Source organism: Ctenopharyngodon idella, chromosome 10 (assembly GCF_019924925.1).
Source record: "Ctenopharyngodon idella isolate HZGC_01 chromosome 10, HZGC01, whole genome shotgun sequence".
Taxonomy (NCBI): domain Eukaryota; kingdom Metazoa; phylum Chordata; class Actinopteri; order Cypriniformes; family Xenocyprididae; genus Ctenopharyngodon; species Ctenopharyngodon idella.
In genome coordinates this window covers 38,636,838-38,662,726 of record NC_067229.1, presented here as the reverse complement: position 1 = coordinate 38,662,726, position 25,889 = coordinate 38,636,838, and the positions used below count along the sequence as shown (strand labels likewise).

The 25,889-nt window shown below is 36.0% G+C and overlaps 1 protein-coding gene across 10 annotated transcripts in view; it reads right to left on the bottom strand.

Moving 5' to 3' along the window:
* The window catches only part of ntm (neurotrimin), a 328,723-nt gene that overhangs the window by 105,855 nt on the left and 196,979 nt on the right, over positions 1-25,889 (bottom strand). For 2 of the 10 annotated variants that reach the window (XM_051909561.1, XM_051909568.1), the window contains exon 2: positions 1,897-1,987. In XM_051909561.1, coding sequence (XP_051765521.1) covers positions 1,897-1,987 — 91 coding nt within the window. Of the gene's footprint in view, positions 1-1,896; positions 2,733-25,889 lie in introns of those variants that run through there. The other 8 variants (XM_051909559.1, XM_051909563.1, XM_051909558.1 and 5 more) reach the window with 6 other exon arrangements.

Sequence of the window (25,889 nt, the reverse complement as noted above, 5' to 3'; positions counted from 1 at the left end):
GAGATGTGATTTGCTGAAATAAGATCCACACTATCTAATTTATGTAAGAAGTTTATTGAAGAACAAAGAATAATCACTATTGAATAAAATTAACAATTTAAAGCAGATATAAAAAATAAAAAAAACCCTTTATATTGTATTTCTTTTAGGACTTTAAATTTAGCACAAAAACAACTGCCGTGTGTGTTTGTGAGTGCTTGTGTGTGTATTCCTGTCACACTCAGTCACTAGCTATGTTGCCATCCACGTATTTTTATGTGAATTTTGTGAAATCACCAAAAAAAAAAAAAAACAAGATGTGCATAAATTCTAAAAATGTGCATAAAAAATGTACGCATTCAATTGAGGCAGTTTTATCTGATAAGAAGACATGCATAAACTACAATAAAAACACATTTACCACATAAATCTCTAGATGCGCATCAAAAAAACTCATGTGACTTTGACTTAACAGAGGATGTGATTGATAACTGGACTAACTGGAATCCTTATAGGGGGTTGGTTGTAATATATTTAATGAACTGTTAGAAGTATCCCCACCCCAAACAGCCATAACATAGCTAAATGTTTTAGCATATAGGTTAGAAGTTCGCATGAATGCAAAGCATCAAATTAAACTACAGAAACAGCTACTTTAGGTTATGTAAGTCAAATAATTCTATAATACAATGATTGCTAGTCAAAAAATAATCTTGATAAAAGAAATTTACGTTCCGTCCTGAAAATCAGGTTTTTGGTCATAAAATCTACAATGTTGCTAGTTACATGCCACTTCTGTAAGCTCAAAAAGGTGATGGCAGTGTATGATATTGATGGCATCACCATAGCTCTTTTCTGACGACAGTGTTACAACTGACCCCGTGTTACAACACTCCCCAGTCTCCAACTCCAAACCAAACCCTCACTTAAAATGTTCTGAATTTTTTACATTTTCATTAAGACGTTGTTTACTATGTTCATTAAGTTGTTTTCCTCACTTAAAGTGTTAGCTAGTCTCCACAATGCAGCTGAATTCAGGTTTTACGGTCCCTGTGGGGACATTTGTTTCCCCCAATATAGGCAAAACCTGACACACACACACATTTTCATAGCTATGTATATTTTTTCCAATTGAGGACATACCCAAAGGGAGGCTTTGTCACATTTACCTCAGTTTGGGGGACAATTTTATTCACAAACTACGGCTAAGTACACACACAACACAATTAGTTGGTTAATAAAAGTAAAGCACACACAAACTGCTTAAAATAATTAGTTGCTGTATATAATAAATAACGGCTTTATTAGTTTTAATAGACTAGCAAATTGCAAAGTACTTGGGAACTACTGGGCCTCAGTTTGAAAACAGTAGGCTATACAATGGCTAATATCCAATTTTTCTATACCACTGACACTTTGGTACATAATTCTGACTCATCAGAATTCAGAAGATAATTTATTATATTTTCTGATATTACACTGTGAACTATAAAAATGTTCACCTTATTATGGAATTAAACTTTTTTTTTTTCCCCCATCCATTTGATTTGCCATAAATGTAATTTGTAATTTTCTGAGATTGCCAAGTTTGAACTTAATTTTCTTCATCAGTAATTAAATTCAAAGTGGCTGCAATGAACTGCAGGTATTGAATTTCATTAAAGATTTAGTGCAGCACTTAAACTTAACTTTTCAAGTATAGTGGGTAGAAATAGTCAAGAGTTTGTGCACCAAAACTTCAAGCACAATAACATTATAACTAATTTTGAAGCTAGCTAAGCCAAATGAACCACATTTCTCTCTTTAAAATACACATACATCTATAAAAAAATCAGGTGACAAACGTCATGAACTGGCAGATGCTCGCAGGACACAGAAACATGACAGCATGATAAATGCATAACCATCAACGCCTACCTGAGGAAGAGCGTCTCTCCTTGTCTGATGGTGATATTGTCCATCTGTTTGTTATCGGATTGGGATTCTCCTTGACTGCGGACAGGCAGACCTGCGGGGAGAAGGAACAGCAGTCTGAGACTCATCACCACACACCTCCTCCAGGACGCCGCGCAGCCTCCACACGCAACCATCTTCATCTGCGGAGTTTTCTTAGTGTAAATCCGTTCACAGTAGTCCAAAAGAGAAACGCGTTAGTTAGCCATTACAGTTCATCTGTTAATCCAGATTTCCTCCCCAGGTAGACAACAAAATCCCTCGCGTACTTAGTACAGAGCGCTTATCGATGACCGCGCCGTGCCGTCGCCATGGAAATGGGGGTAAAATAAAATAACGTATGAATGAAATGTACACTTTAGTGGTGACCTCAATCGTTCTGGTCTCTTAAATCCTATTGCCTTTAATATCCGCACAGAAAATCCATCTTTTTTCCCTCACTGACACGCTGCCTCAAACTTTAAGAAGTGAAAGCTGGAGAGCTGCGAGCGAGTGAACGTGCCAAAATGTCACTCCAGCTGTGCCTGAATAATATGGAGGGTGTTTGTGGTTCCTCAGTGCAGTACAGTATGAGTATACACAGTCTTCTCAAAAAAAGAAAAAAAAAAAAAAAAAAGTGGGTCCTCTAGTGGGACCGTTGCTCGGTTTTCTTTCAAAGCCTACCGGATAACCGAGAGTGGGGGCTGTGAATCATGCACAAGTTGGAAAAAGCGCGCGCTGTTGTCATAGCAGCAGCTGCAAACGCGTCCTAGCACTGGTCAGGGGCCATACAGTACAGCGCAAAAAAAGAGCGCACAAATCAGAGGCTATTGTACGCAGTAATGCAATGCATGAGCAACATTCATTGATTGCCTTGTGGTTCCAGTCTCTACCATTCAGCGCAAGCGTTGAAGGAGCACTCGAGAGAGAGAGAAAATTGAGCTTTCTTGTACAAATCACAAACCAAATAACCCATATTTTGAGAACTGAAGGAAATGATGTCTAGACAGAGAAATGACAGGAAAATTGAAGTACAAAATCAAGGGCGTCACAAACACACACACACATTATATTTTAATATAGATTTTTTGAAAATCCAAACTTCTCGTTTATGACATAGGCCTACCCACATATGTGTGTGTGTGTGTGTGTGTGTGTGTGTGTGTGTGTTTAATTTTTTTCTGTAATTAATTACAATTAACGGCACCTGACATTATAGTTTTTAATATATTTTTTATATTGTAATACTTTCACACAGAATCTCAAATAATGTAGAAACAACATAAAGACGGTATATTTTAAATATTTGTTTAATGGCATCTTTTTATTAAGCACTATGAATGAAGGAGGCCAGTATCACTAATACCAGTACTGATACTGATGTCTCTATTAAATGGATTTTTTTTCTAAATTTTAGCTATTAATTATAGCCATTCAACATTACAGTATAATTGAAAGCTATATATTTTAACATTTAAAAGGTTTTAAAAATAAAAAAAAACTTTTCATTTAAGTAAACTTAAAACAGTCTTCACATAAATCCATTGTAATAAACGTCAGATTTAGCTGCATATCAGGGCTCAACGCTAAGGTTTTTTTTTCTACTGGCCCAGTCAGTAGAAAAAGTTATTGTTCCATGTAACCTTGTAAACAGTGCTTTAAGATTTTCAGGTAGGTCTAACCAGGGCCGCTACTAGAACCGCTTTCAATTTGCCAATCCTGTTTGTCTCTCACTGAAAATTAACTAAAGACTTGCGCTTTCCACGTCCCGTGTGAGACTGCCTTTATGTCGAAGTGGTACTGCCAGCCCAATTTATAAGAGGCCCACCAGAAATTCTCCCAATGGCCACAAAAGTCAAGATCAGTCAAGATCAGTGAGTGATTTTCTCTTTGTCTTTTGTTCTTTGATTAATGACACAGACAGCAGCAAGTTTATTAGGCCGCTGTCACTTTAAGACATCGTGCGCATGACGCAGATCTGACACATTTTATTTTCTCACAAATTTAAGACTATGCTTACGAGGATACTCGACAAAACAGGCATTTTGACATTATTTTGTGTGTTTTGGCCCATTCAAACGCAAAAGAGAACTCAATGCAGCACTGGCATGCTGTCTGAAGCGGCAATCTGTGTGCACGTTTCGGGTGTTTGTTCAAAGAGCCGCTGCACGGACAGCACGCCAGTACAAGTTTGAGGGGGGGGGGGGGGGGGGGGGGGGGGGGGGGGGTTAACTTAATTTTCTAAAATATAAATCATTTTTTGGAAGTTGGCTTAAAACTTTTAAAACGACATATTACTTCTGCACAAAATTAAAAATCCAGTATGTATTTCATAAATGTTCTCATACACCACCAGCCACTACCAACTTCTACCATCAGCCTTGCTATCATAAATAATCAATTCACACAAAGGTGCTTATTTGATAACAAGCCTTACCTCTTATGGAACAAAAATGCCCAGAGCATTTTTTAGAGGGGCAATTCAAGAAACACAACATGTTACAATCTCTGCCAAATATCTGCCAAATGTGGCAGTGTGTCCTCACAGATGACTCTCAGTGTCACTCTCACTCTCAGATCACTCAGAGTCAGGACAGTGGCCTAAAGAACTGTATGCAGAGTAGAACTAGTGGGTTTCTGAGCAGAAATGAAGGCATTCATGCAGATGACTCTTCTTTTATAAAATATATTTTCCTCTCATATAAGTAGTAAGTAAAGCAGTGTGTTATAACATACCATACAGTGAAGCCCTCAAATACAGTGTATTTGTGGATGACTCATTTTTCTCCAGTGCTCATTTCATGAAGCAAAAGCATGAACTGTCATGTATCGCCTTTCACCAAATTATATATACACAACTTACCTAAAGGTTATTTATTTTGTTTATTAATTATGGCTGGCTGAATAAATTAGCCGATGGATGGATGGATGGATGGATTTTATGTTCTGTAAGTACGGATGGACAGATAGATAGATAAATAGATAGATTAGTATTTAAGACATTAGTATGTATCTTATGGACTCCTTGGCTGGTTCTGGGCTCCAGATGGTCTCCCCTTCTTCCTTTAAGATTTAAGTTTGTGATAATGAGGCCATTGCAGAACTTCAGAAAGATCAACAGGATGTAACTTTATCTGTTAAGTGTGTGAGAGATCTTAATATGTACAGTATCAGCTGGGCAAAAGTGTAATATTAACTTGGTAAAACATCACCACGAATACTTTTGGAACTAGTTCAAATCATAAAATACTTATGAATTGTCATGAGACTGTGTTGGAAATGCTTCTTTTTTTGCATTTATTTTCCATTAATAATTACATTATTGGCACAAACATTAAATAATTGTCCCCATTTTTTATCTCATGTTTAAATCAGATAGTCCAGATTTTAGTTTTGTCTCAGAGTTTTGAACTCCACTATATCATTAAATTAAACCATAACTTATTAGGAGTATAATTTTAATGTAAGTATTTTAAATGTTGCACCTGCACCTGTTTCTGACCAATAGAAATCTATTTCAAATAGAAAAACTATAGATCTATTTTTACATCACAGCCACATTGGGCAAAATTAAATATTTGAACTTTAAATTTGACAGCTGCTGTTTCTGCTGTTCTCCTCATCTCAAAATAAAAGGTAGCAACTATTTGTGGCTGCTTTCATGAAGTGAAATATTTGTGCTTGGCATTTTGCTTTTTTTCATTAGTGATTTTTATAGCGATATTTACAGCCCTCATGTTTTTGATATTTAGATCATGATGTAAATTTAAATGTGTGCTTTGCTTTTTCTGTCTTTGTTACAACTTTCAAGATTTTGCTTTTTGTTTTCCCTATACGTTTCGATAGGAATTCTCTAGATGACATGATCACACGATTCTTCCGAAATCATTCTAATATGATGATTTGGTGCTCCAGAAATAGTTCTTATTATTATAAATGTTGGAAACAGTTGTGCACCTTAATACTTTGTAGAAACGGTGATGCTTTTTTTTTCAGGATTCTTTGATAAATAGAAAGTTAAAAAAAAACAGCATTTATTCAAATAGACATTTTTATTTTTATTTTTTGGTTAACATTATAAATATGTTTCTGTCTGTCATTTTTGATCAATTTAATGTTCTTGCTGAGTAAAAGGTTTAATTTCTTTAAAAAAAAAATCTTAATGACTTCAAACTTTTGAACAACATAGTAAATATACTGTTATAATATTTCATTTATATAATATGAAATATTCTTTATTAAATATGATTATTTACTATTTTTGGTTGTGTAGAATGTGTGCCACTATAATTACCTGAAGTTATTTCATAATGTATGTGGGACTGAATTAACATATAATTATAGAATTACTTTCGGTTTCTAATATATGACTCTTAAGTCATTCGCTCAAAAAAATTATTTTTTGATGCTTCATGTTGAATTGACTTGGAACAGTTATTCTTTGGCTTGACTTAATTTTGAAATAACATGTTTCAATCATGTAGCTTGATCAAAAAAAAGGGTTCAGTCTAACTTTGGCCAGCACTTACCGTTCAAAAGTTTGAATGTTTTAAATGCTTTTGAAAGTGTTTTATTTTCACTAAGGCTGCATTTATATGATAAAAAATACAGTAATACTGTGAAATATTATTACAATTTAAAAGAACTGTTTTATATTTGAATATCTTTAAAAATGTAATTTATTCCTGTGATGCAAAGCTGAATTTTCGGTATCATTACTCCAGTCTTCAGTGTCACATGATCCTTCACAAATTATTTGCTCAAGAAACATTTCTTTCTGTTATCAATATTAAAAACAGTTGTGCTGCTTAATATTTTTGTAGAAACCATGATACATTTTTATACATTAAAAAAATCACCACCCGAAGGTTTTCGCAACAGGGAAATTTTGCCACTATAAGTTAGGACGTCTGTATAAACTGAATCTGTGAAACCTCACTCACTAAGACATCATAAGCTCTACTAAACTCTGCCCTGCTGGCAATGTTGACTTTAGTGCATTGGCACGGCACTTCAATAACATTTGTGGGACGACAGCTCAATTCCCAGTTTGTGGGCTCCCAGTTGATTTGGTGCAATGCTGCTGGCTATGTAATATCATGTCACTATGAAAGCTCAGTTATATATCATAGAGGGCCTTTTGTGATTTTCAGTGTTTTGCTTTAGCCTGCTAAACGCAAACCACTTCAGCATTCAAAACACCTAGCCATGATTGCCTGGGTTAAGAGTACTGCTGAAAAACAATAATCAAGTTGAAATGCTGCTTTGAGAGAGATAATATGTGTCCTCACATATCTGTGAAAACAGTGTTTATGGCTTAAGTGAGAGCTCCATGTGGTTTGTAACTGGAATGTAATGGTACACCTCTGCGCAAGTGTGTGTTTGCACATGTACACATTCAGGCACTAAATCAGTATCTTTCTTCATCTAACACATAGTGACACGTTAGGATGAGTGATCGGTCAGATCTCTATACACCGGAACTGAAGAATCTGAGCTGGTAGCCGAGAGCAATTCGACTCTTTGGGGTGGAAGTGACCATTATTTTCCAATACAAAGATTGATGTTGCTTGAGCTCCTCTTTGTCTTACACTAGTAATGGTTTTCTGTCTCTGCCTTGCTGTTTAACAGCATTTTCTTCTAACTTGTTCTATATTGGAGTGTCATTGCGAAGCTCCCAAATCTCCAAAGGAAGAGAAACTAAAGTTTTTATTTTTATTGTTGTTGCGGTTTATTTCTATATTAGGAATGCCAATCGAATAGAGAAAAAAGAAGAAGAAGAAAAATATATATATATATAAAATATATGCAGTAAAAACAGTAATACTACTGATTCATTTTATTATTATTATTATAAATTATTATATACAAATCATATTATAATAATAACAAAAACAGTCCATGCATATATTTAAATATACATACATATATATGAATTATGTTTTTATTTTTATTATATGATTTGTATGAATGTGTGTCATTCCAAGCGTGCCACTTTAATTTAATTTTAGATGAAGTTATTTCATTACATATGTGGGACTGAATTGACACAATTATAGAAATACTTTCAGGTCCTTTCATTAAGATCAGGTCCCCTGATAAAATACTGTATCATCAGCATTGGTCCTCATCCAGCCAACTAAATCTAGATGTATGATAAAATCAGGTTACTATAACTAAACTCCAACCATTCTTTTTATATCTGTCTGATTTTCAAATTCCCACCAGAAGATCAGGCATGAAAGCAACACGATTTTGACAGACACAGATGCCTGACAAACTGTTTACAATCAATGCATAGTAATTACAGTATAGGATCATGTGCATATATAATGCCCTGGCCAAAAAAAAAAAAAAAGGATGCGTCATACAGCTCTGGGGTTTTAAATTCACAGCAGTCGAACAAGTATACTGTTATAGTATAAAACCACATCGATGCAGCATTGTAAGATTTTATGATGGTGCAGTAACAACATACAGCCATTAAGGGGGTGCTTTCAAGGACAAGTAAGTTTATTGTATGGATTGGAGAGTAAGACATAAGTGTTTACCTCACAGAATGTGCTGGCATATTTATTTTTAACAGCCTGAGAAAAGTACAGGACTGCAGCACAGGTAAGCAGTGACGGATATAATTAGCGTAATAATATGGGTATTCAAAGAAACCAGCTAGCAGCTCTCTGAATCTCTCGTTCAAGAACAGAGGTTGGGTTCATTAAAACAAATCCGCCTGAGATGTTTTGAACTGGTTCATGCTCCAGTCAAATCCTGTTGTGAAACACTGATAAGGGAATTGTGTGTATCACAAGATCTTTAATAAAGTCTAAGAGGCAGAGGGGAAGTTTACTAGCGGCTATTATGAAAAATAAAATCAGATTAATGGGAATTATAGGCGTAGAGAAGCATTCGTATGATAATTTACCTACAGTACACTTTAAAGAGGCGCAGACTTGCAGAAAATCACTTGAGTGTAATAGAAAATAAAAGCACATCCTTCTTCCTTCTGAAAATTAATAAAATAAAACAAAATAAAATAAAATAAAAATTTAAATTTAAAATAAAATAAACAAAATAAAACAAATCTAAGAGGCAGTGGAAGTCTCCTAGTGGCTATTATGAAAAATAAACTCAGATTAATGAGAATTATAAGTGTAGAGAAGCATTCGTATAATTTACCTACACTTTGAAGAGGAGCAGACTTGAAAAAATGTAGTAGAAAATAAAAGTGCATCTTTTTTACTCCTTCCACAGATGAATTTCAAAATAAAAATATAAAATAATAAAAGTTAAAAAAAAAAATCCCTGGGATTTATCCCTTTGATAAATATATTAATAATTCACCAAAAATAATTTAAAAAATATTTTTAAATACTTTTACTTAAAAATGGACATCGCACATCAAAGGGTAATATCAGATCAGGTCTGCAACCAGCGCATAAATGTTTGCCTCGCTCAATGATAGAGGATGTGCTGCTATTGTACACCTGTGAAACCTTCAAAAGTAATTCATGTTTTATACATCAAACTGGCTTTTGGCCGCTTTCATCTGTGGTGGTCTTATGAAACACAGCATTCCATTTGCATAACATTCTAAAAGGTGTATTGCAAACCGGTTGGCAGGGATGGATTCCAAAATACTTCAAAGCAGCGGTTCTGCTTGAAACAGAGGCTGGGAAAGAGTATTTATTCTTGAAAGTCGCCTCTCAAGTATTGACGTTTAAGAGAGATAGCGCTCATTACACACAGCACAGACATTTGCAGCAATTACTCTTATCTTGTGTCAACACCTCTCACAAACACAAACCCCTTGAAGAATTTTGCGAATCAAGACACTTCTCATTTTCCGTTGACTGGTTTAAATTCAGAGACTAAATTACCACGAATAACTCTACACCACAGAGCCATCTGGCTTTCCGTGGAGCCATATTTAATTTACGAGCACAGATTAGCCAATCACTCTTCATACATGTTTAACTGACAGGTTAAAATTGGTTACCTGGTTACTGTGGAGTCTTGTCATTTAAAGTCTGCAGAGGTGAGAGCATTTTGAGGAGTCTCTACTGCAATTGACTAAATGTTATGTCACTCAATATGTGTGAGATATTATGCAATCAGAAACGGAAATGCATATAAAAATGAATGTTACAGGAATTTTCTCAAAACTGAAAATCACAATGTCATTATTTACTCACCCTCAGACGTTTCCCTATATACTGTTATTTTTTATGCAACTCTTGTCTGTACAACAACATATCAAGTTTCAAAAAGAACAAAAAAACTTTAAAATTATTCAAATGCTCCATATGACTCCATATGTTGTCTATTGTATATGTGCTAAACATGCAAGACGCAATGTGATATTACCCATTGCGTCTTGCACATTCCCGACCAATTTGCAGAAATTTTGCCACAGGCATGTTTCCCCATCAGCCTGGGTTGCAAATCTTTGTGCGAAACAAAATATTTAAAAGTTTTTTTTTTTCAAATAAGTAATGCAAGTTTTTTTTTTTTTTTTTTATTGCTGAATGAGTGTTGAAATTTCTTCTACTGCATCCTATTCATCTGCAATCCAGAATGGCCTGCACAGCTTTTTTTTTTTTTTTTTTCTCGAGCTGCTCCAAAAAGGTTGAGCAGCGAGCTCATTGGCTACTGATACAGCAGGAACCAATCAGCTGTGCCCTATAGAGAATGATGTGATTGCAAGCAGACTGAGTTAAGGACATATCAGCCTGTGCCATCTAGAGTTTTATGACAGAACTTTATATTTCTTTCTATTCATCAAATTCTAATATTTCACACAAAATTATTATGTAGCTTTTAAATCAAATATGGTGGTGGTTTGACATCACTTGTCATAAGAACCAAGAATCAATGTTCAGTTCAATTACTGATTTGATGCTCAAGAAACAAATCTTATCATCAATGTCGAAAGCAGTTGTCCTGCTTAATATTTTGTAGGAACCGTGATATTTTATTCCCAGAATTTTTTGATCAGGAATTTGATGAATAGAAAGAAATATAAAGTTCTGTCATGAAACTCTAGATGGCACAGGCTGATATGTTCATACCTCAACCTGCTTGCAATCACGTCATTCTCTATAGGGCACAGCTGATTGGTTCCTGCTGTATCAGTAAGCCAATAAGTTTGCTTCTCAGCCTTCAAATACTTGGTCAGCATTTGCTGTAGCAGTTGCAGCATTCTTTCAGAAACCCTTCACCTTCCCCAGCCCCTACTTGTATAGATCTGCAACAGGTAATTCATGTATGCTATATTGTACAGCAGCAGCATGTCTTACTTGCTCACAGCAGCATGTCATGTATGTATTGGCAGTAGCAAGTCCCGTACTTGCTCTGCAGTAGCTGCAATAACCAACAGCAGCAGCGTAGCAGATCTGTTCCGCCAAGACTAAATATATCAACATTGTCTTATCCATTACCATGCCAAACACTCTGAGAGCTGTCATGACAGAAGAGTATTTATTTGAAATAGTATATTTTGTAACAATTTAAGTTTTTACTGTCAATTTTGATCAATTTGATTAATTATTGCTAAAGTATTAATTGTGTGTGTGTGTTCTTGTATACACTGTTTATGAGGACACAAATGTGTATAATGACATGGGTATTACAACCTTAACATGTTTTATGAGGACACTTCCTGTGCCCTTGTAAACCAAATGATATTCAAAATGATACAGAATTCAAAATATTTAAAAAGTTACAGTACACATTATGAAGCGGCACATTTGTTTTGAGTTGACCTTGTTACAGGCTTGTCTGTTTGTTGACTCAATCTGAGAAAAGTTCTAAAATGACAATAGAAGTCATTTAAAGACTAAAAGGAGATCTCAAGTACATTAAATTGCTGTGTAGACAACGTCTCTCACTAATGCAAAACATGATGTGCTTGCTCGCTCTCCCTGTCTAATCGCCATGGTGATCCTCCTCGGTGGGGAAGAGCATGCTAGACTGTAATGAGATGTTCCTATTGAATTCACAGCAGCTACTTAAATAGACTTGTCATATTAGATATGCCTCCAGACAAATTAGCATCCCAACACATTTGTGCTTTCTTCACAAATACCAACCGTAATTATGCCTTTTCTTTTCAATACACATTTGTTTGAGGTGTATGGCATTCGAAGCCTTTAAAATGAACAGAGCGGTTTTGCTGTGTGATGAAAGTGAAACAAAGTGACACTTGGTAATAAATTTCAGAATATTACCTGGAGAGACACTCAACTTTCCCTAAAGCTGCATTTGGATGTACGGCTATAAATTGAAGCCCAAGGATCCAATTATGCTATTTCTAACAATCCCCTGATTCGCTCAAAATGTCAACTCTTCCTTTGAAGAAATAAATAAAAAGAATTTCCCATGAAGATGTCTATGTTTAAGCCCTTTATTTGGCTGAAAGGACTCAGTCACTGTTGCACACGACAGCCAGGATTTGAGCAGACCTATTAAAAGGATAGTTCATCCAAAAATGAATGTTGTTCCAAACTTGTACAACTTTCTTCTGTGGAACACAAAAGAAGATATTTTGATATATAGATATAGATGTATATATAGATATTCTGCTAGTTGCCAAAACAACATCTCATTTTCGTTTAGTATGTTGAAATACTAAAATTACTGAAATACCAAAAAAATTAAAAACTATACAGAAAAATTCAAAACAAAAAACTAAAACCACAAAACACACACACACACACAAAAATCACTAAAACTTTAATTAAAACACAATTCATAAAATATAATAGGTTATGAATCATACTAAAATGACAAAAACAGTTAAAAATTATTCTTCAAAATATCTTCTTTTGTGTTTTTTTAGTGTACTGTCCCTTTAAAGCAATTCTAAAGGCAGCTACATGAACAAAAACTCACATTCCTTTTTTCACAAAAGCCATGGATATGTAAATACATTAACCGATTAGTCGAGAAACCTCCAGTGCAGCTTGTAATTACCAACATTTTTTATTTATTTATTTTTGCAAATTCAGAGCAAAATAAAGATAAGGACTCCATCAGGCCCTTAAAACACTCCTAGATAACACATTTAAAAAAAAAAAAAAACATTAGCAGATAATGGATTTCTGGAATGGATAATGGGATTTTTTTGTGGCTGTATCAGCAGCTGATGTGTGGTCGGCGGGTTTGGCTGCCAGGATCATGTGATGCACCACTGTCATCAAAGGCAAATGAGATTACAGGGGGGAATGGAGTTTACTTGCTCACTGACAGATTTACCGATCCCCACAGGATCGAATACAGGTCCAGAGCTATGAAAGTCATCATCTGTGGGGTGAATTACTTGTGGCTGGAAACTACTTGTTTCGATAACCCACAATTCCCCTCTCCCTCTTTGATTTACCAGCGTACAACCTTACTTTCTCTCACCCTTCTCCGTTGGCTTTCCATATCTGCCTCCCTCCCTTCAAGGGCGGACATTATAAACAGAGATATGTCACTGCAGCGCCACCAGGTTCTCTTTCATCATCCTATTTTTGCTTTATTTTTTTCCTGTGCAGGGGTCTGTGCAGCAGACTACTTCTAACACTGCCACTCTCTCCCAGACTTGGCCCAGAAAGTATATTATGGCTCAGTTTCTGTGGCTACGTCAAAAAAAAAAAAAAAAAAAAAAATCTAAATATTGCAGGTGGCTTTATCAGCTAGACACTTCTCGTATTCCCTGAGCAACAGCGCATCGAGGTCAGGCGTAAATGCACAGAGTCGGCGGCACTAAAGCTGTCATCAGTGTTTATATCACTTGGACAATTCAGGGAGGACCAATAATAAGAGAGAGGGAAAATCTAATATCAGCCGCGGATCAAACAGCGCATGATTCATTTAGATATATTGCATATCGCCTCCCCTTCAGCCTCTGCTCGTCCCTTATGAGGACATTTCTGATTGCCAACGTACTATCGAAATTAAATGACCTTTCTTATTATAATTTTGCACATAATAAGCAGCTAATTTGAAATATTCTTATCTCTTATCTTCAGTAAAGGTTTCTATTTCCATAACCGGAACTGTGACTTTCTAGATAATAAAGCGCCCCCTGGCCTGTTGTGTGTATTTATCGGACTCAGGATATTGTTTTTTTTGTTTTGTTTTTTTTCTCAATGTGAGGGTATGATGATGACTCAACATTCATCTAAGAGATGTATTAATCAGTGTAGCATCTAAAGAAAATATTTGGAAAAGCAGAAATCTTTTAAACAACATTTTATCTTTTAAATATCATGGTTATTGTCAATATTGGTATACTGCAACACCCTTTACAAAATAAGTACGCTAGGTAGTGTGTGCACTTCAAAAACAGCACATGGCTGTTTATCGTCACTGTTGGGCAAAACCTTGTATCTACATTTTTCATCTTTTTTCCCCCATAAATCATTACTATTGGCCACCCTTTATGTCTGTCTGTGGGATATGCAAATATTTAACAAGTGAAAAGTATTAAAAAGAACTTGTAACTAAACCTCGTAATTCCTTTGGATCCTCAAACTGTCGGTAAAACCTCATAACTCCAAAATAAATTTTGAAAGAAGTGCCGGACACATTTTGGAACGTCTCTATTTGTTTGCAGTGCAAACAAGTGCAAAATAGAACTGTTTGTTTGAATAAGTACAGCATTTAATTTTCTCAAGAAACACATATATAAAGGCTAATGTTTGATGTTTTTGAGGAATGAAGAAGAGTGTTGTCGAGTCATAGCCAATACTGTCTTAAATAGCTTAAGTACTGTATAGCACTTTATCTTTTGTAACATGAGACTTTGGCCAAATCACAGAAAAAACTGACCATCCAACCAACCAACCAACCGTCCAACCAACTGTCCAACCAACCAACTGTCCAACCAACCAACCAACCAACCAATCAACCATGCATCCAACCAACCAAACAACAACCATCCAACCAACAATCCAACCAACCATCCAACTGTCCAACCATCCAACCATCCATCCATCCAAACAACAACCATCCAACCAACAATCCAACCAACCAACTGTCCAACCATCCAACCATCCATCCATCCAAACAACAACCATCCAACCAACCGTCCAAACCACTGTCCAACCAACCAACCAACCGTCCAACCATGCAACCAACTGTCCAACCATCCATCCATCCATCCATCCACCCATCCGTCCATCCATCCATCCAAACAACAACCATCCAACCAACTGTCCAACCAACCAACCAACCATCCAACCAACTGTACAACTAACCAACCAACTGTCCAACCAACAAAACAACCAACCAACCAACCAACTGTCCAACCATCCAGCCATCCAAACAACAACCATCCAACCAACCGTCCAACCCACTGTCCAACCAACCAACCAACCACCAACCAACCAAGTGTCCAACCAAGTAACCAACCAACCAACCAACCAACCGTCCAACCATGCAACCAACTGTCCAACCATCCATCCATCCACTCTTCCGTCCATACTTCCATCCAAACAACAACCATCCAACCAACCGTCCAACCAACCAACCATCCAACCAACTGTACAACTAACCAACCAACTGTCCAACCAACAAAACAACCAATTGTCCAACTGTCCAACCAACTAACAGACCAACCAACTCAAATCAATCACATTTTATTTCTATAGCATTAAAAACAACAGTAGTTGACCACTGTGCTATACAAACCATACTAAAATAAACATCACAAACATAGAAAAGTGCAGTATAGACCGTAATGTGATGGAGAGAGGAAACAAAAATATATGTTTTTAGCTTAGATTTCAAATCAGACTCTGCTGAACCTACTCTAAGGGAACCCCTTAGTTTTCCACAGTTTCTCCCAAGGTGTCTTCCTTCTCATTCTGTCTAACCATCTCAGGGAGATTTTCCTAGCTAATATCACCCTTGGCTTGTTCACTGGCCACTATTCACTGTAAGTCTGATTCGGAACATTGGGTATTGTGAAAAGTGCTACACAAATGAATTGGAATTGAAATAATAGCTGCTATGGAGTTTCACTAGAATAGACTGGAGTCAAATACCCGAGTCAGGAGCAGATTTAAACCCTGTCCAATGCTGTAATACTTTCAACACTAAGCAAATTCATCAACTCGTACTGCAATAATGTTTGTATTAAAAACATATTAAATCAACAAAACACTTTAGAGTATGATATGAGCGAAAAACATATGACCTCAGAATCCTGAATCTAAGGAATATCGGCAATCAGTGTCTCATTTATCAGAAACTACAGTAAATTAAGTTGATTTTATTTCAGATATCCTTAGCAGATACAATTTCCTCTATTGCACATGATTAAAAAAATCATTTCACAATATATATTTATACAATCTTTCTGTGATGCAATTAGTTTTTAATTCATTGCATTTGTAAATGCAGCCACAAAATAATTGAGTGAGAAATCCATTCCAATGTGCTTCTCTATCAGCCTCATAATGGCACAATTTCCTTGCTTTATCTAATTAGTGCGATACACATAACACAATGTTTCGATATACTCTAACGTTTTGCTTAGTTATTGAACTCACTGACATCTTGCCATGCTTTTACATCCAGTCTTGTTATTGAGAGCTTCACTGGCTTCATTGCTGCTGTAATTTCCTGCTGTGGCATGTTTGGTGGTGCAGTTTTCTATTATTATTCTCAGTGTTTGGGTATAACTAACTAAAAGTGGCTAATTTGTTCAGTAGCTCTGCTGCCATGAAGCTTTTCTAGTAATTAGATACTTTTTCCAGTGAGTTATGTGTCATTTAACACCACAGCTTTACAGCCAAATGAACTGAAACAATATTCAATATCCTCTTTCATATGCATGACGGGAAAGTCTGATTAATTTTAGTGCATCAGTTTGTGCATTTAAATAAACAATTTGCTGATTAAATAACCAATTCACCAATCAAATAAAAATTCTTCATTTTCTTTGAATATTAGTTTTTTAATACTTCAATATTACTTAAAAAAAAAATCAATTTAAAGGTAAAGTTCACTAAATGTCATTTTAAACCTGTATGGATTTCTTTCTCCATTAGAACACAAAGGAAGATATTGAAATGTCTGTTTTATTTATTTATTTATTTTAATGGTTAATGATCAAACTATGGAGCCCCTAAAGGGACATGGTGATGGAAAACAATATGAGATTGGAGGAAAGATTATGTCAATGATTTTGCGCATTTTTTTGCGTTCCCCTCAGAAACTTGGCGTTTGCTAGCAAAACTTTGAGTTTTTTGTGAGCGAATGCAAAGTTTCTCGGGGGGACGCAAAACTTTTGTGAGAGAATGCAAAAGCATTGAAATATATTTTTTCCTCCCATCTCACATTTTTTTTTCATTCCCCATGTCCCTTTAGGGGCTCCACACCAGTTTCCTTACCAACATTTTTTTTGAAATATCTTCTTTTGAGTTTTGCAGAAGAAAGAAAGTCATACAGGTTTGGAATGACATGAGTAAATGATGACAGAATTGTAATTTTTGGGTGAACCAGCATGTCATCCCAATTCAATCCTTATTGTTTTGTGCCTGATAAATAAATCTCTGATTGCTACAATACAGTATGTAAGGTATAACCTGGCAATAGTTTAACTCCTTTATTATTGTATGGTATTGTTCTAACTGAACTGAATCACTGAAAACGCTAAAAGGGAAATACTTTAAAATGAGCAATTTACAATATTCTGTTAGCTCCAGAATACTATAGATTACATTGTGGGTTTTTACTGTCAAAGCATAACACAGCACACATACACACCAATATGTATGGACACAAAAACGCAGGGTGTAATTGATCTTTCTGAAAAGCCATTCCAATCACACCCTCTTCAGAGTTTATGATTAAATCTTCAACAAAATCATTTCTCATTGTCTCATGTTGGGTTTTTATGTTTTATTCCATAGACATACTTATTTTATTCTGTACAAACTATATATTCTATCCCCTAAATACCCCTAAGCTTACCCATCACAGAAAACTGTCAAAAAACATTACTTAGTATGATTTATAAGCTGTTTTCCTCATGGGGACCAAAAAAAAGTCCCCACAAGGACAAGGATATTCCCATCAAAAATGTTTGGGGACATTTTGGAAAAAAAAAAGTGACTCTTTAGATTGCCATTCATTTACTTGAATGTGTTTTATATTTGTTTAGCATATATCCATTAAAACAAGAGGCATGATAATTAAACCTAATTCCTCCTTCGGGGACGGCAAAGTCAGAAGCCCATCCCTGCACAGAATCACTGATGCTCATATTATTTGTCCAAGGACATTGTGGAGGCACATTGTAGAGAGGTTAACCTTGGACTGGTGGCACATCTGGTGGGTGAACATGCTGCAAGAAAAGACTTTTTTTTGTCAGAAAATGAAAAAGATTGTCAGTGCCACCAATTAACAATGCCAACATGAAGTATTTTCTTCAGGAAAGAAAAGAGTGTTTTTCTAGGCAGATGGATAAAGGAGACTGGTATTCACAGAGTTGACTGTTACTGTGAGTGAAACTTCTTTCATCTTGTCTGTTTTTCCTAAGCGACACCAAAAAAACAAAACAAAAAAAAAAACATGGATCTTTATCTTTGTTCTGTTTTTGTTTTGGGTGAATATGGTCAGATTTAAGACACCATTTGAGCAGAGAACAATTGTTCAGGGGCCTATCATTAGGGAGTGGAATGGTAAGGAATGAAAGGAGTAGTTCACCCAAAATGTTTGTGATCATTTTCTTTGTAAACATTCTGGCTGATACTGATAAGCTGATTATTTTCATGTTATGGCAGAACTAAATAAAACATAAAACAGCAAAAACTAAAATCAATCATTTTAAATGCTAAATGTGAATGAATCACAGCATTATAATGTACAGGAAGTAAAAAATGGATATTCATTGTCAAATCATGCTAAAGATTACATTTAACAGTATTATTATTAAATTATTAGTGTTTTTAATACTATTAAGTGAGCATTAGATGATGACAAATCTAAATCTAAAAAATTTAGATTTGCACAATTAAAAATACAGTAATGGCCAATACTGATAATTGATAATTTAAAAAAAAAGAAACTCATATATTGGCTGATAACTGAATTGGTACCAATATATTGTGCACCCCTACTTTAAAGTACCATAAAACTACATGCAAATTTTGCACTACATCACAAATCATCTGGAGTAGCACAACAGATGGATCTGCAACACATGATGACCATCAGTTAAGTCATCAGTTTTTTGGCGAACTATTCCTTTAATTTGTAATTAAAATGAACCACTTGCTTTTGTTGTGTTGCATACTCAAGAACAAATACAAAATACATTCAATGTGCAAATTAAGAGGCAAATGAGCTCTGGAACTGATCGATAAATCTAAATCAGCAATTAGTGAAACTCATCAAGGCAGCTTTATTTACAGCCAATGTGCTGACTATTGAAGCTCACCGGCCATGAAGATCTAATATGTGTAACGACAAAATTACACCTTCAATAATGGGAAAAGGGCTCAAAATTTCAAGCTCCAGCCGCACCTTTATCTGCCAGAAAATAAAGAGTATTTGGGGCTCGGTATTGAACCGAGGGGTTGGACTGTGCAGTCGTGCTCCAGTGCGTTTGGCTGATAAGAGCAGGTTCAGACCCACAGAACATCGGACCCGCCTGTGGATTGATCGAACTGGAGACGCTGTGATGATCTACAGCCTCATTAGGCTTTGAAGGTATTTGGGCTTCTAGTCACACACACACACACAGATACACAGTGTCACAGATACAAGCACTGTCACACATAATGTCTCTCTGTTTCACACACACAGTATCACACAAAGCTGTCAGACATGCTGCTCCCTGTCTGTTTAAATCCGCATTCTTGTTTACCTCTCTTGTATTTAAAGAGTTAGTTCAACCAAAAATGAAATTTCTGTCATTAATTACTCACCGTCATGTTGTTCCAAACCTGTAAGACCTTTGTTCATCTTCGGAACACATAACCCTAACCCTGACCCCAATTATGACAAGTCATACCAAAACACTACCATAACATGTTTCATTCCTGGTTTATTCTAACATATAATGCTTATTTTAATGATTTTTTTTAGCAATTCACAAATGCATGCAACTTTAAAATAGAAAAAAATCTTCTGTCAATTTTTTTTTTTTTTTTTTTTTTTTTTTGCTGACATAATCAAGGCCACATGGAAACTCAACTAATAATATCACAGCACACTTGTCATTATCCAGTCAAATCCCTTTGGATAAAATCAAGTCCTGCCCAATAATATTTCTAGGGATGGACTGAAATGTATAAATTTGCCAATATTGATTTACTTAGAAAACATCTGCCAATACCAATAGTTAGTGAATTAATTTTATTTCAGATACTTTCCATCAAAACACTAATAATTAATTACACATATTCAAAAGAAAATGAAATAATTGAATTATCCATAACATGTTTTGCACGTGTATTTAACTGACCTAAAGTGTTTTCAAACATTCTCAGTGTGAAATGAAAGACCAGATGAGATATGGAAAATAGAGTGCTATCAATTTATGACAAATAAACACTGCTTAAAACACTGAAACAAAAATATTAGAGTTGTGCAATTAATATTATAAACATCTGAGATAGTTTCCATGATTAACAAATCATGAACATGTTGTTACCAATTACAGACATAGACTTTAGGCCAATAAGTAATGACAACCGGTCACAATGACAACCAGTTTCAAGCAGTCTGAACCACAGATGCGTGTTTTATGCATCACTTCTGTTCGTGGTGAAAATTGAGCGCTGAAGAAACATCACCAGACAGACACTCAAAAGCATCGGCAGTAATTTGGAGTTCTTTGTTAGACGTAGATAGCGCAACACTCAATATAACACTGCAAGCGAGTGATCTGACAAACTAAAATGCTCCCTTTATAATCAACAAAGCATAGAGAAGATAAATAAGATTTATTGTGAAGTGTAGAGTTGTTGATTATAATGGGAGTGCAGAACTATACGCGGACAGTCAGTGAGCTCCTGCTGAGATGTACAAGCAGTGGTGTAAACTTGTGTAAATGTGCAGTGACTGACAGCTTCAGTGATTATAATGGCAGCGTTTTAGTATTGTCGCATTGCTCGCTTTCCGCGTATGATTTATTCAAGATCTGAATAACAGCTTTTCAAGCTGCAAAGCGCAACTCTGCAGTCATTTTCACCCAAGTCAAAGCACTTTCACACGAGAGACGTTTTCTTCACTGCACGGGTCTGTGACTGTCTTATGCTTTTTTCACCCACTTCTGACTGACATGACATTCAGCAATCGGCTGTCAATAACTGCATCAACACAATTATATTTCCCACTGAATACTGTCTTTTACTCAGAATGTGTCATATATGTCATATTATGAAAGTTACATGCTTGTGTGGGGAAAAAGTTGTATTACTTGACTTGACCTGACAAAACATGTTACAAATCTCATGTACAAGTGTCTCACAGATGCCTTTAGACACTCTGCCTTTCTCACAGTACTCAAAAACCTACTCAAATCACAGTGTGTTATTCTCCACCTGACCCTTTCGCCCGCTTTCAGCTGGACACAGTAAAGATGTGTGGGAGGCATTTGAAGCCTTTCACTGCTCAAGTGGAAAGAGGGGCAAAAGGACAATCTCTCAAAGGTGAGATGAACTGAAGCCAGTGAAAGCTCCCCACTTTACCAGCTCACCTCTGGACCTCCATTTGGAGTCCTCTCCCTCTCTTTCTCCTGTTCGGGCTAAACTGATGTTTAACAGTGACTAAAATTTCATTGTGTTTGTCACACAAAGCTATTATACCAAATACTGGACTGTTCACCCCAAGGATGCACCACAACTATAAAGATACAGTTTTAATTCAATGATTATAGGGAAGTCCACACCACAACTATAATGCTAATGATACAGGGAATTATACACTCTAAAAATGCTGGGTTAAAAACAACCTAAGTCAGGTTGAAAATGGACAAACCCAGCGATTGGGTTGTTTTAACCCAGCGGTTTGGTTAAATGTTTGCTCAGCGTGCTGGGCAGTTTTATTTAACCCAACTATTGTTTAAAAATTACTATATGGCTGGCTTAAAATGAATCCAAAATAGGTTGGAAACTAAAAATCAGACAATACAGTAAATTTTAGTTAAATAAAACTACCCAGCAGGTTGGACAAACATTTAACAAAACAGCTGGGTTAAAACAACCCAATTACTGGGTTTTCCATTTTCAACCCAACTTGGGTTGTTTTTACCCCAGCATTTTTTAGAATGTATAGCTGCAATCCAGGGCTCCAGACAAAAAAAAAATTCATTAAGGAGCCATTGGCTCCTATAGGGGGAAAAAACAGGCGCCAAAAAAATGTTTTAAGAGCCAAACAACAAGGAACTTAAATTTTTTAAATCACTTTAGTCATCCTGTTGTGTTTATATATCTCCCCTTTACAGTTTCAGCATTTTCATCTTATCATCTCTGATTTTTCTGGGAAATGAATGTCACTATTTTCACTTAATACCCCATAATATGGTCGAACAATATATTTTAGTTGAACATTATCTGTAGACATCACAAGTACTGGAACCTAGCTGGAACCTTAAAATGATCATTAATACTCTTGTTATACTATTTAAGGTACAGAAGACTTTTATGTGCTTAAATTTATCTGATGAGCATGAGCCAATGGCGACCTCAGCAAAAATATCACTCACAAATTAATATTTTTAGTCGCAAATGCGACCGTTTTAGGCTTAGTCTGAAGCCCTGAATCACTTTCAGAATTTTTTTTTTTTTTTTTTCAGCTGATGAACGATAAAAACATTGACAGCCAATCAGAATCTAATAATTAAATGGAATGTTAACAGAACATTATTATTCATTGGTTTATGACATCCACCATTTAAATGATTATATCTTGACAATGGATTGGAGTATGAACATAATAATTAACAAATGCAGATTATCATAATAGGAACGTCATAATTATACCATTAGAAAGCAGACTTTCCTTTTTCATCTAGTGCATAGAAATCAAAATGTGTTTTAAGCTTAAAATGATGGAGCAGGTCAAACACAATGTACAAGTTGTATAAATATTTTTAAATGTAGATGGAGGAATTTTCATTTTTGTTGAAACCGTATATAAAATAATAAAAAAAAAAGCAAAAAAATGCTTAAAAAAAGATTCATTTTAGCTTAAAAATGTTTTTGAAGGCAACCTCTAAAAGGTAAAACTTGCTATGGATTATACATAGCAGGTTGCGAGATATTTTACATGTTTTGCTTAATTGGTTATTTTCATCAACATCAAGCCAGCATGTGGATGTGTAATTAGTTCTCTATAAAAAGGGTCGTTGCTACAGTGCATCAATTAACCTTCCCTATCATCTCACAGAATAGATAACATTTCTCACATTCACTCCTACTGAATAGGCCGTAGCGCACAATTAATCTGTGTTTGCTGCATTCGTTAGCACCGAAATCCACCATTGTGCACATCTGCCAGACACGTTTGATGTCATATCAATTCTGTCAGAGATTCTGTGGATCATCCACGCGGTCGCCAGCTGCCCTGCGGCGTGTGTCCTTCTGTGAAGTCCGACCAGAAGGAAGAGAGGCGAGCGGAGGCTTTACATGGAGAATCCATACAGCACAGAGCTCAAGCTGCTAGGATGAGATAGAGAGACTGAGAGAGAGATAGAGAGAGCGAGCGAGCGATCTGATGCTGTGGGAGAGAGACCCGCTTTGCACTGCATGTCCAATTGCAGCTGAGTGCTGTCAACTCTACTATTCAGCGAGAGCGGCAGCCATTCTCTCCCAAACACACATTACTGTCTCAACTCACATCAAAGAACAGAGCCCGACGGGAGGAAAATGTGTGACGACAGATGACAACTTTACAATACACTCTGCCATTAGCCTGGCCTCCTCAGACCAGCCGCTACAGAGTTTTGCATTTGCATTGAAAAGCACAGCATTTGTAAGGCTGTCATAAACTGCACACTGGAAAAATGTTATTTTTCACCCTGCTCCCTGGAAAATAAATAGAGCAGGTTTTGTGTACATACGTTACATAGTACAAAAGGCTTGCAGGGTTTTGCTTCCATGCAAAAATGCGAACCCATCACAGAAACTGACATACAGAAATAAACGGCACAAAAAACTCAATATGGAGACTACAAAGCAGCCTCAGCAAATTAATTTGCACACACGCATATATACAGTCATGTGAAAAAGTTAGGACACCCTATTGAATTCCATGGTTTTCTGTATTAGGAAATAATAAAAATCATCTGGTCCTTGGCAGGTCTTACATTTTGGAGAATATAACCTTTGATGAACAACAACATATCACAAAATCACATTATTTATTTAATAAAAACTAGGCCAAAATGGAAAAGCCATGGGTGACAAACTAAGGACACACTTACTGTTTCCTTAGGAATTGAGAGGATATAATTAGCCGTCAGGTGCTACTAATCAGATGTCTTTGATTAATTGATCATCGGCAGGGGTGATCATCTCTATAAAAGCAGAAGTTTTGGCAGGTTGTTGGTCTGGAGCCTTCAGGTGTATGTTAACACAATACCAAGAAGGAAAGACATCAGCAATGATCTTAGAGAAGCAATTGTTGCTGCCATCAATCTGGGAAGGGTAATATGGCCATTTCCAAACAGTTTGAAGTCCATCAATATACAGTGAGGAATATTATTCACAAATGGAAAACATTCAAGACTGTTGCCAATCTTCCCAGGCGTGGACATCCCAGCAAATTCACCCCAAGATCAGACCGTGTAATGGTTAGAGAAATTGCAGACAGTCCAAGAACTACACCTCAGACTCTACAGGCCTCAGTTAACATGTTAAATCATAAAGTTCATGGTAGTACAATTAGAAAAAATGGGACAAGTATGGCATGTTTGGAAGGGTTGCCAAGAGAAAGCATCTTCACTATAAAAGAACATGGCAGAATGGCTTAGGTTTGCAAAGTTGTATATGAACAAACCACAAGATTTCTGGAACAATGTCCTCTGGACAGACAAGACCTAAGTGGAGATGTTTGGCCATAATGCACAGCGGAAAGTTTGGTGAAAACCAAACATAGTATATCAGCACAAACACCTCATACCAAAAGTCAAGCATGCTGGTGGAGGGGTGATGATTTTGGGCTTATTTTGCAGCCACAGGACCTGGGCATCTTGCAGTCTTTGAGTCAACCATGAACTCATCTGTACACCAATGTATTCTAGTGTTAATGTGAGGCCATCCGTTTGACAGCTAGCTAAAGCTTGGCCAAAATTGGGTCATGCAACTGGACAATGATCTGAATTACCAACAAATCTACAACAGAATGGCTAAAAAAAAAGGGGTGTTGCAATAGCCGTCAAGTCCAGACCTCAACCCGACTGAAATGCTGTGGCAAGAGCTGTGCATACACAATTGCCCACAAACCTCAATATACTGGAGCAACGTGGTAAAAAAAATAATAATAATTGGCCAAAATTCCCCCAGAACAATGTGAGAGACTGATGAAATTCATACAGAAAATGATTACTTAAAATTATTGCTGCTAAAAGTGGATCTACAAGCAACTGAATCATAGGGTGTCCTTAGTTTGTCACCGATGGCTTTTCCATTTTGGTCTAGTTTTTGTTAAATAAATAATGACACAGTGTGATATGTCATGTGTTGTTGTTCTTCTGAGGTTTTATCTTCCAAATTTTAAGACCTGCCAAGGACCAGATGATTTTTTACTATGCCGTGATACGGAAAACCTTGGAATTCAATAGGGTGTATTTTCTTTTTCACATGACTATATATATATATATATATATATATATATATATACTGCACACACACACACACACATACACACACACACACACATAGTGGCTTGCAGAAGCATTCAAAAGTATTTTTCACATTTTGTTATGTTGCTGCATTGTTAAACTACTTTACTTTTTTCACATTAATCTACACTCCATA